A 12,712-nucleotide genomic window follows, 5' to 3' on the forward strand; every position below is an offset into this window, starting at 1 on the left:
CAGGCACAGGATAAGAAGACCCATGGTTTTATGGATTGCCAACTGATTAAAAAGCCAAAAGCAAAGACTAGAAATAAATGAGCAATTTTCTTAATGGAAGGGTGTAAGAAGTGTAGTCTTTCAAGGATATGTGTTGGAGCAAGTGCTTTTTAACTTGTTCATAAATGACTTCCTTGACTTAGGGGAAAGCAGTGAGCCAGCCATACTTGCAAATGACACTAAACAAGTCAGGATCGTAAAAACCTAGAGTGTAACTGTGAAAAATTCAAGAAAGTTATCTCTAAACTAGGTGAATGGTCAACCAAATAGCAAATTCATTTTAATGTAATCATGAACAGATGCACATTGGAACAAAAACCCTTAATTTCATATAAACATTGATGAGGTGTGAACTGTCTTTAACCATCCAGGAAAAAGGTCTTGAGGTCACAGTGGATAGCTCAATGAAGGTGTTGACTCTGTGCATGGCACTGGTAAAAAAAGGCAAATTTCACACTAGGGATAATAAGGGAAAGGATTGAAAATAAAAATGCCAGCATTGTAATGTTCTTATACAGATCTATGGTATAACTGCTTCTGGGGTACTTCTAGTCACTTGAAAAAGAGCATTATAGTGCTGCAAAAAGTGTAGAAGAGGGCAACAAATACTTGTGTGTGTGTGTGTGAATATCTTCCCTATGAGAAAAGGCTAGAATGCTTGCCACTCTTTAGCTTGGAAAAACGTGATTGAGGAATCTAATTCAGGTGCTTAAAGTGATACAACGGTTGAAGAAAATGGACAGCATGAAGTTCTTCTCCTCTCTCCAAATAATAGGATAACGTCTAATTGAACTGATTAGGAGGAGATTTTAAATTAGACAAAAAAAGAAGTTCTTCATCCAGTGCATAATTAACAGGTGGAATTCATTACAAGACATGCTGATGGCCACAAACCTGAATGGCTTTAAAAGGGGATTGGAGAGATTCATGGAGGACATGTCTATCAAGGTTGTTGGTGTCAGTGGTACCTCTGGGTTGGAGGTAGTGTACATTCAAATACCATTTGCATGGAAACAATGGTAGGAGAGGGATACATCCCCACTTCCTGCTTCAGAGCTCCATATTAGAGGCATGAGGATGTCCACTATAAGAAATAAAATGTTGGACTAAGATGAGCAGAGCTGTTATTATATTCTTACATTGTGTCAGGTTCTTTGGCAGCTGCGTCAAACTTAAAGTAATTTTTCCTAAGCAAGAGTCTAGCAGACTTTTATATAGCAAGATTTATTGAGATGAAGGGGATGAGGTTACAAGAATTTCAGCTAGTGAGCTATCTCCAGCTTAACATTACACATTGTTTATTAGTAGGCCATGATAACTGCCTATATAGGCAGGACTGTGAGCATCTGGTAAAGTATTGTTCTGAGGATCACTTCAGAATGATTTTTATAGATTGGCTTGCTGATCTGCTAGAGAGTGAAGGTGGTGTTAAAATCACTGAGGAAGAGATGAATGGGTAGGATCTTCCTTTCACCTTAAGTGCCATGTCTTTTAAGGTGAGATAAATTTAAAAAATCAATAAATCTAGACTTTCCTACTGTGGTGGTGAGAATGTCCACCCAGTCCATATTTTGACATAATTTAAGCAAGCAGTGAAGATGGTTGTGAGCTTGGCTGATGATGAAAAAGCTAAGCAGGATCAGAACTGGTTGGTATTTGGTTAGGAACCCTCCCCATGCTAGACTGAAAAATTGGGGGGAAAAAATCCCAGAAGGTGGCAGTGTCAAACCATTTCTGTATTGTTGCCAAGAAAACTATGGTTATGGCCATGTAGTTGTCAGGGGTCAAGTATGACTCAAAGGAGACTTTACCTTACTTTTCACAACAGCCCTTTGCTTCCTCATGGAAGGGTTGTAAGTCCTTGGCTGCACAGTTTTATTGGTGATTTGTTCCTAGATTATATTGCTTTGTTTTACATTTTCATAAGCTGTCCTAATTAGTCTCTTGACAGAAGAATTGAGTAATAATGCTTAGCCACATATAAAATAAACTATGAGCGACTGGAATTCAGAAAGAGCAATGGACAGGAACTAAATTATAAGTTCCTGGGTGAGCAGCTAGTTTAATCCTGTAGGTCTGGTCTTGGCAGTCGCAGAACATTTAAATATGATTCCTAGAATTCGACGGGAGCCATGGAGATGCACAGTTTCCCTATGCCCAGCTTACACCAAGTTAAATACATCATCCAGTCCTTGGTTTTGTTTCTTGGCCACAACAGTGTGTACAAAAGAAAGATGCCAACCATTCTGATTTCACACATGCACACACAGAGAAAGCCATATATGCATACAGTTTTTGATTGATTTTTCCAATCTTTATTGTGCAAAGAAATAGAACCAAGGAGAAGACAGTGAATTTTACCTAGAAGAAAGGGAAGCTTCAAGTCTCAATATAAAATAAAATTCAAAGAAGGATTTGTATATCAGAGACGCACTGGCTTTCTGATAAAGAACTCCATTACACCACTTTTTTTTAAAACCTGTCAGTAAGAGATGGGCCATTCATTGCAATCTATGCAAAGATTTTTTTTTTCCATTCCTTACTGTGGAAGCTTCCCCACATTTTCATGTGTATAATTTACTTCAGGGATGAATTAGATTGATTGATTTCAAAAATATGTAAGCCTTTTTTCAGCAAAAATTCTGAGCTTTCCAGAGCAGGACTGAATATAACAAAATGTGTGATCAACAGACCTGCATGTGGAAGAAAATATGACAAGATCAGAGCTAGTGTTCTGCGTGTTCATTGTGATAAAATGTAGTAAACATTTGCAGAGAGACAAAAGGGAGCCAGTTTTGTCTAGTGCAGCGTTTCTCTACCTTGGCAACTTGAAGATGTGTGGACTTCAAATCCCAGAATTCCCCGGCCAGCATATGCTGGCTGGGGAATTCTGGGAGTTGAAGTCCACACATCTTCAAGTTGCCAAGGTTGAGAAGCACTGGTCTAGTGGTTAAGATTGGTTAACACTGGTCTAGTTGTTAAGGCTCCAGCTAGAAACCGGGAGACTGTGAATTCTAGCCCACCTTAGGCATGAAAGCCAGCTGGGTGACCTTTGGCCAGTCACTCTCTCTCAGCCCACGATGCCAGGCTTGGGCAACAAGCCGGTCAGTTAATTCCTGTTGCAACCAACGGATCAACATTCGGTTGATCTGAAAAAGCAGAACCTGCACCTGCAGCAAAAACACTAGGAAGAAGAAAGAAATGCGGAGAGACAAAATAGGTCAATATATAACAAATAGATCTTTGTTTTCATCACCTTCCAAGAAGATAGGGATAATGATGCCTCCCTTTCCATTTTTGCTGGTGTGAATCTTTGTACATCTTTTTACTCATCCCATCTTTTCTTTTTCTTTTACAGGATCAACATACTGTCTTGGGTCAAAGTGGAGGCCCCAACCCAGGATCTGCCACGTGCACAAATGCAAACACTGGAAGCACCTACATCAACTCATCACAACAAGCGTTGCTGAATCAGCAGCTCAAACAACAGTTTCTCCTTCAGCAGCACCACCACCAGCAGCAAATACTAACAGAAGCAGTAAATACCCCAATTTTCTATTTTAGCTATATATGAAACAACCTCCCAGGATTCAGAAAGGAAATGTGAGAAGGGATCTGCTCAGCCTGTCTTAATCGCTTGGCACCTGAGGAATTTGGGGCAATCTGAATTGCACTCACTGGGCCTGGGAGCTCTGCAAAATCCATAGTGTACTTCAGAAGTAGGAGCATGAAGGTCGAACATATCTTGTCCGTGGGGAAGGTCCTAGGTTCCAAGTAGCTCCTCTAGTTAGCCAGGTCAGGGAGGAGATGCTGAGAAACATCTCTGAAATCTTGAAGTCATAGTAGGCAGTCAGGAGGAAGATGGCAACTAGGCTTCAGAGGCACCTTATGCATGATGCGTTTCAGGATTGTGTGTTTCCCTGATCTCACACATTTTGTTTCTGTTTCAGAGGAATCATAGCTAGGCAAGCTATGATTCATGGAACTAGTAATACTAGAGCAGGACTTCGGTGCAGAAGTCAGCAATGATATGACTGCAGGCGAAGGGTGGGAATTTTGTATTTTCATCCACAAGGATAGCAGGTTACAGGGCAGCTGAGGAATCGGTACAGAGCAGCAAGTACCATCCCGTTTCTTAGCAGACACTGGCAATGCACGAGGACCACCCATGTATATCCCCTGTATTTCTTCAGGCAAAACATATTTTGTGTGAAGGCTGCACAGTTGGATTGGAAATGCCTTCCTTCTGCAGGAAGAGTAAATGCATTTTGACAGCAGGAGGGAAAAAAATGCAAAGTTAAAAAAAGAGGAATTGCAGCCGGTTTCTGTTGCAGAGTTCCTCATCCCCTTTTAACTAAAAATGAACTAACAACAGTTCCAGATTCAAAGTCCTCCTCTTTTCAGCAGCCTTGTATAAAGCACCACCTTGAGTTATTTATAAAAATAATCAAGGTGGGATATAAAATAAATAAATATTCTCTTCTCTCAAATGCAAAATAGGTATAATAGCATTTTGCTGCACGACAAGCTTCTTGGACCTATTACTCAGATAATTGTGTGAAGGGCTTGACATAGTATGCTAGGCGCATATATCTAGGTGCCTAGATATAAGATCATGAGAGAATAAGAATCAGAGAAAATGAGAAAAATAAGTTATTATTCTATCCAGATCGTCTAAATTGTCTGTATTCATTTGTAGCCTTTTCCTAGAGCTAACAGATACAACCCAGTAACAGCTCCTCTTAATATTTGTTCTCATCCCAAACAATATACCAACATTTCATTTGATCTGTGAGGTGTCCATATTGCACAATTTGAAATTACAGTCATCCCTACGGGCTTCCTCAACCTGCTGTCCTCCATTGTTGAGAGTTTACTTCCCAAAATTGATTCCAACACCTCTGAGGGACATCAAGCTGGAGAAGCTTGTTTTAACAAATATCCACAACTCCCCAGCTGCTTCTCCTCTATTGCATCAGTGGAGCAGGGTCTCCCTTGAGGATGCATCTTCAAATGTATGTATATGCTGTCAGGTGATTCATTTCAACATTGTGACCTCAGTATAATAAATAAATAGCAATGGGTTTCTCTTTTTCTTTCATCCTGTAGGAGAAAGTAACCCCTCAAGATCAACTGAATAGATACCTTACAAGACCACCACCAGATTATAAGGACCAAAGAAGGGGCCAAGTCAGTGTGCAGCAAACACACCAATATTCAGGTAAGCATGCGTGTAAAAGCAAACCGACACCTTCAGACAAAGATTTCACTGGTCTGAATGTGGGACATAAAGCTTTTTCCTCATGAGCAACACTCAGGCCTTCCTTCTCTCCAAGTTCAGTGTGAGGGTTTCTCCTGTTTTCTTCTTGTGTTCTTGTCCCCCTGGTCTCTCAAACTTCCTTCCTCCTAAACTCCTCTTTGCTTTCAACCATTTGAAACACAAAAGTCTCCTTGTCCCCTAGAGCTTCCTTGAGACCTTTCCCCCACCCCAAACAAATCATCTTTCAGTTTCCTTCACAGAAGCTGCATTGATTTTCAGGAGCCCTCCACTGACCTTTCCCCTCAGCTGTTGCGGTGTCTGTGAACATTTTATGGCATTGCTACAGTTGCACTAACGGCTTAAAAGACGATTTGAGCCCAATACCTAAGCTATCAGCTTAATCAGAAGACATCTAAAGATAGGAAAATCTGCCTATCTAACTCTGTTGGAATTTGCCTGGTGGCTTGACAAATCAAGGACTTCCAAAGAAAATGAAGAGCAATTCTAACGTGATGAGTCATCTGATGACTTAAAACATTCTTCATGGATCTTCACTTTTAAAACATTTAAATTTTAGTTAGTGAAGACCTAAACCAAGTCTCATTTTTTTGAGGTCTCTGAATATGTTAAAGAAGGTTGATTTGGGCAACAGAGTCTCACTGTCTCATGTTCTATTTCAGGGCCTTTTCACACACTGCATTTTTAGGCATACACCTTGATGCAAGTGTGAATGAAGCAGGCACATGTTCATCAACTCAGAGTCATTTGAGTATACCCATCTGGAATAAAAGACACTAATGCCTTATTTAGGCCATGTGAGAGTATGAAGAACAAAATACGGGAGGGGGGATTTAAATAGCACCCACGCATTTCTCCTAATATATGCCTTTTTGCACACACATTTCCTGAAATCCTCTTTGTAATTGTGGACACTTTTCCCTAGTTTTTGGAATGGCAAATTGCATCACAACGTTTAGAAATGTTCAGATGTAAGGTACATCTCTGGTTGTCTTTCCAGGAAGTGCAATGAGGTCCCTTCACATGAACATAAGCAAATGACTTCTCAACCAGAGCTATTTGGTTCTCCATGGGACTTAGTCAGGGCTCAAACTGGCAGCTGTGTACTCAGAATAGCCAGCCTTCCCCAATTTAAAGCCACCCAGATGTCTTGATATCTCATCATTTCTAACCTGCAGAGCCAAATGCTACAAATAGGAGAGTTAAAATCCAATCCATATCTAGACAGCACACAGCTTGAAGAAAGCTGTGATTCTGAGCCTGCTTGTTGTTTTTTTTCATGGTGGCTAACTTATGTTTGAGACCCAGTTTGGTGTAGTGGTTAAGGCACCGGGCTAGAAACCAGGAGACCGGGAGTTCTAGTCCCGCCTTAGGCACAAAGCCAGCTGGGTGATCCAGGGCCAGTCCCTCTATCTCTCTCAGCCCTAGAAAGGAGGCAATGGCAAACCACTTCCAAAAAACCTTGTCAAGAAAACTGCAGGCAGTCTCTGAATTGGACACGATTAACAAAAAACAACTGCATGTTACTTGCATTTGTGCAAATCTGACCTCACTCCCTGTTTATACATAACAAGGGGTGGATGTATTTTTATTTATTATTATTATTATTATTTTAAAAAGGCTAATGCTCGGCAGAGAAATTCTTTAGAATGCTTTTTAGATGAGAAAAGAATACCTGAAAAATGCTCCTAGATAGACTCTGCTGTTCCGATTTTACTTGTTTACAAATGTGTGAGGATCTTGTCGTTTAGATATCACTCCAAAAGTATGAAGCTTTCCTCACTTCCTAGGTTGGCATGAAATCTCAAGGACAGGTGTCTTTCTATGGTCCTTTTTAGTAGGACTCACCACAGAGATGTTTAGAGAATTTCTCTCTTCCCTTGTAGATATTTGGAGAAATTATCTACCTAACCTTTCTGTCTATACCAGTGTTTCTCAACCTTGGCCACTTGACGATGTGTGGACGTCAGCTCCCAGAATTCCCCAGCCAGCATCCACACATCATCAAGTGGCCAAGGTTGAGAAACACTGGTCTATACACTTGATGGAAAATGTTGAAAGACTGTCCAGCATTTTTCTAAAAAGTATTCTACACTGTGGCCTTTACTCTATTCCTCATTGAATACATTTGTCCTCTAGTTTGGATTTAGTTTCAGTGGTCCTCCTACACCTTCTCTTCATGAAATAGAATTAAAGATTACATAGCCAGTCTCAGAATTGACTTTCTCTTCATGATGGACTGTCAGTTCTGACCATCAATCAGAAATTGACACATTCTCCAGTACCACTCAATTCTTTTAGTATCTGAGGTCTGGTTGTGTTCTCTGTTGAACACTAACTGGAATGCAATTTCTGCCCATCTGGCATAAATTAGAGTAGCACAAAAAGGAGGGGGGGAATGAAAAAGCTAAAAATAGTGAGTGATTCAGAGAAAAAAGGAAACTTTGTCTTGGGAGAGAGAGAGAAAACCATTGTCCCCAACTACTGCACCCTCTGAAACATTTTCTGCTGTTACGAAAGAATATAGTATGTTGGCCATCTGGGTCAGAATCAACATGTTCCATCTTGGCTAATCTAGAAAATGCCTTAGTCGCTTGAGTTCTTTTTGCTGCAACAAATACTTGGTTATGTGTCTGGAACATCTGCTTCGTTTCAGTGTACAAATTCAGCTCTGATTGCACTGCTTAATTGCTAATGACCTGTCTAATCCAGGCAGCTCTCTGATAAGAGTCTCCATGGGTTCTTTCACATTGCTACTGTTTTCACTCCCCAGTCCTGCAAAGTCAGTTTGAAGATGATCCATGATCATCTTTTCTTCTGCTGACACTGAAACTCTAAGAATAAGAGCAAAGAACGTAGCATAATTCACCCCAAGCTGCCACCGATCCAAGAATAACAAAAATCCCTTCATCCTGACTCTGTGCAAAAGAGAAATCCAATGAGTTGTGATTACTCCTGCCTTCACATTGCATGCATTTGTCTTGTGCAAAATAAAAATCTCAGTGGTTCCTATGTAGGAGTGTGGCAAAACTGTCAAGACACTCCCTGACAAAAGACCTGCTAGGGCAGTGGATCCCAGGACCTGGAAGACACAGTGACAGGAATTCCTGTCAGTGGGGAAACAGACCATTCAAAGGTTTCTCCAGAGACACAGCATTTCAGTTAAAATACTACTTAGAATTAGACACCTTATTTTCCTGTAAGTGTCTTTGAGTTTGCACATCAGTTCTTTCTTTACTTAAGAGGGGGTATAGTTCAGAGGTAGGACACATACTTTCCGTGCAGGAGGCCCCAGGTTCAACATTTGGCCTTGCAGGTAGGTGCCACCTTCACACTAGGGGCAGCAATAAATCCTAACTCTCCAGATATGTAATCCCATACATGAGAACTTGCTTATGGCCAAAGGTCACAGAGATGTCATAGTTAAATAAGTCGCTTTATTGCAAACAAGCTAGAAGCCATATATATGCAGAATATTGCTTACAGCAGAATTCAGAAATCATGTTTTAATTCCTCCTGCATATTTGAATCAAAGGAAATTTATCAGTTCTCTTCCAGGCTTTAAGACTAGGATATGCTTGTTTACATTACTGTTGTGTCTAGCCTAAGAACAACTGGTTCCTCTTCTTGCCAACTTCTACCTTTAACATAAGGCTGGTTGCCAGTCATTGTCCAGAATACCAAGCTAGATGAAGCAGTGGCTCATCTTTCAATCATAACATTATATCACACGCAGAATGACTTTTCTTTAAAAGTCAACACATTAAAATTTGTGCCTCCACAAATCAATCAGGAGAAGTTTAACAGTCCACCCATTTAACTAAGCCAAGTCTCAGTCTATTAAGGATCAGGGAACAATAGAAGGCTCACTGCCAATCAGAAATAGAGAAAAACCCCATTCCGTATGAATCATTGGCTGGGTTCATTTGATACACTCATCCCTAAATCTGAGTTAATAAAGCCCTGTTCACATAATATACTATGACCCAATAAATCATATTGTGATTTAATATGATGGCTGAGTTCATACAACCTGTGGGTTTCCATAACATTCTGAAGCAAACTAATATCCAACCCCATTTTAGCTTAGTCTATTGTGTTGTACAAATCCAGTTTATGGGTGGAAAAGTCCTAAGTGATCAGCTGGCCTCATCCATTACCCATGAAGGAAAGCACCACCCCATGGCTACTACCCACAATGGAAGAACGGTTGGTGAAGATGATGGAACTTGCTGAGATGGCTAAATTGACTTCTTTGATCAGAGAAAAGACAATGTCTATGTTTATTGCTGACTGGAAACCCCTTATAGACTTTTTGCATGAAACAGAAAAAAAAGAACTTATGATTTATGGTTTTGATGATTAGACAGGATAGAAAGAGAGTTATGTTGTAACCATAGAGTAAGAGGTAAATTTATAATTGTACTATACATATATACATACTACATACATACATATATACATACATACATACATAGCATCCCCCATGGCTGAGCATCAAATTTCTGCTTATAATCTTCTGGTTGAAATTTCTGGGAAGAGGAGAGAAATCAGAACATAAGAGACACACACACTGGAGACAACAGATGGTACATAAATCTAGTCAAGTTTCCTTGGAGTTGAGCTCAGCTCCTGGTGACTTCAAGGATATGCCCATGTAGTTTGGTTGGCAGTGCACTTAAGTGGTTTGCTACTGCCTTCTTCCAAGGTTTTGATTTTTTTTAAAAAAAATTCCCAGCCTAGTTTACAGCCCTGGTATTTCCTGATCATCTCTCATCTAAGTATTAACTTGATCATGCTGCTTAGCTGAGAACAGTCAAAGTTGGCTTGATCCTGCCATGTAATTGAGCAAAAAGGTTGATGAGTGATTCTACCATGCTTCAGAGAAATGGCATTTGATGGCATAGGAATATACTTCATTTTCTCCAGTAGGGTCATTGTGTTGAGTGAGGGATAGGACGATAGCCAGAGTAGAAAGTGGCCATATGGGTACTTTGGTTTCTGAGTCCTGTTTGGACCTCCTGATGGATGATCAGTAAAGATTATGGATTTTTATACCTTTGTTTCCTCCTAGGTGGATCACCAGCTGTGAGCATCAACTCCAACCTGTGTTTCTCCAACCCCATTTCCAGTCCTAGCATTTTGCCACAGCCATCTAATCTCTTGTCCACAACTCATGGAACCAGGATGCCTTCTCTTCCAGCAGGTCACCACATCAGCTGCTATGGGAACATTCCCTGCAGTCAACCAAATGCGTATAATGTGGCAACGTCAGGAGTGAGCCAAGTTCCACAGCACAGAAATCTAAACCCAACTGTAACCAGTCAAAGCAACTCTGCAGTATCTCGGCCAGCACCACCTGGACAAGGAAATAACATGCCAACCTTTGACAGTGGCTTGGGAGTTAACTCCCAGCAAGGGAAACTCAGCTTGAACCAGGGGACTTCAGCACAAAGACCTTCAAATGTGATGGTCACCTCAAATGCTGCAGCTCAGAGCTGGGTTTCTCCGGAAACAGGATCAAAGCAACAGGAAACACAGAGGGCTTCAGGATCCCCTTTCCCATCTGGAAGCTCCTATACGAACCAGCCACTACAGCGCACAGCTGCCCTCCAGCAGTTTCCTCAGCGTGCCATGGTGCCTCCTAACCAACTGGGCACTATCCAGATGAGAACGCCTGCAAGCCAAATGAACCAAAGTTTAAATGGGCAAATGGCTGGGGCATCCAAATCCCAGAGTGCAATGCCTACCCAATTACGGGCAGAGGCTGTGGCACACTTAAATCCACCCAGGGTGGGGATGACACCACCCCACCCCTTGTCATCAAACCAGTTCTCATCAAGTACTACCCAAATGTCCACCAGGGCTTTTCAAGGAACAGATCACTCCAGTGATCTAGCATTTGACTTTCTGAACCAGCAAGGAGATAACATTGGGCCGGCACTCAATAGTGATCCGGACTTCATCGATTCTTTGTTAAAAACAGAGCCTGGTAATGATGATTGGATGAAAGACATCAACCTTGATGAGATATTAGGAGGCCATTCCTGAGGCAGCTAACAATTATTAACTCCTGGTTTCTTTTTATTATTATTATTGTTTTTTTTAAGGCTGAAAAGTCAGGATATCACTCTTCAGTTTGTAGAAAACAAAAGTTAGGGGAGGGTGGAAGCAAAACAGTGAGCTGTGGATCCAAACTTAAGCACTTGGATGCAACCATGCTTATATAACTTGTCCCATTATCAAGTATGCCAGGGATGGTGAAGTTTGGATCCATAATTTCCAAATAGTTGATGGGGTTCTGAATGATAAAGGAGATCAAAGAAATGGCTATTCATCATCTAAGCAAATCCTAAATATGTAGGCTAATATTTACATCTACAGTATAACACAAAGGAGAGACCCAGGAATATGCACGGCATCAAAAATATACCTGCTGATATCCACTAATGATTTTCATGTGTATCTGTGTGTGTGTCTGTATGTGTACAAATACAAATACAAATCTGGCTGGGAAAAATAAACAGAAAGCAGAAAAGAACACCCAACACAAAAAGCGTAGTCTTCCCTAACATTGCATGTTCCAAATGTGTTTTGATCAGAATTATTACCATTTTCATTCAGTGCATCATGTGAATTGTAGTCTAGAACATCTGGAGCATACCAATTTAAGGAAGCAGGTTTAGCACTTCATAGAAGCAATCAGGAAGTGCCAAGGAAGTTTATTGATAGAACCCATATATACATGTCAAAGCTCAGGGTGAACTGTGGAGTCCTTGGTGCTCTCTGAGCTTCATTGTTTGTTTGCAGATGTTTCATTACCTAACTGCAAGCAAACAACCAAGTTCAGAGAGCACCAAGAACTCCATAGGATATTTAGTCTGGGGCGAGAAAGAGCCATCCCACAATCCTGAATGTCCAGGAAGCATATGGTAGCTTCCTAAATCTCTACTCCAAAGTTCCTAATGCTCCATTAAAGCTGCAGTTCTCTACCCACTTCCCTGGAAATAAATCTACAGAATTAGGTGGGATAAACAGATAACTTGCATTGTAATGGTTTGGGTTCCCACCTACTTTCTTCCTAATACCCCTCCTTATAGGAGAATATGTGCAGACTACAGAGTACCAAACTCAAGGGAATTAGAGGCTTTCTATTCAAGATCTGCCTAGCATTTTCCAGTGAAATAGGAATATCCAGCTTGTTACGATTTCAGCAGATGACCCACTTCACAAGCTGCCTTCTCCTCTCCATAGCTTTCCCACTTCCTGGTGGATTTCTTCTTCCCTCCTTTTTATCCACCTAATTAGGTATTGGAGATGGGATTGTGTTTTGGATGCTAATGGGATTCCCTTGTGCCCCAGAGTACAGATCATATCAAAACATCCCAGTTTTTC

General features: G+C 40.9%; 1 protein-coding gene across 1 annotated transcript in view; it reads left to right on the plus strand.

The window, feature by feature from the left end:
• MAML2 (mastermind like transcriptional coactivator 2) overlaps positions 1-12,003 on the plus strand; it is a 186,608-nt gene extending 174,605 nt beyond the window's left edge. Inside the window, exons 3-5 of the mRNA XM_063305869.1 lie at positions 3,398-3,577; positions 5,149-5,260; positions 10,392-12,003. Coding sequence (XP_063161939.1) covers positions 3,398-3,577; positions 5,149-5,260; positions 10,392-11,368 — 1,269 coding nt within the window. The 3' untranslated portion in view covers positions 11,369-12,003. The remainder of the gene's footprint in view (positions 1-3,397; positions 3,578-5,148; positions 5,261-10,391) is intronic.
• The last annotated feature ends 709 nt before the right edge of the window (positions 12,004-12,712 follow it).

This window comes from Candoia aspera, chromosome 5, assembly GCF_035149785.1.
Source record: "Candoia aspera isolate rCanAsp1 chromosome 5, rCanAsp1.hap2, whole genome shotgun sequence".
Lineage (NCBI taxonomy): Eukaryota > Metazoa > Chordata > Lepidosauria > Squamata > Boidae > Candoia > Candoia aspera.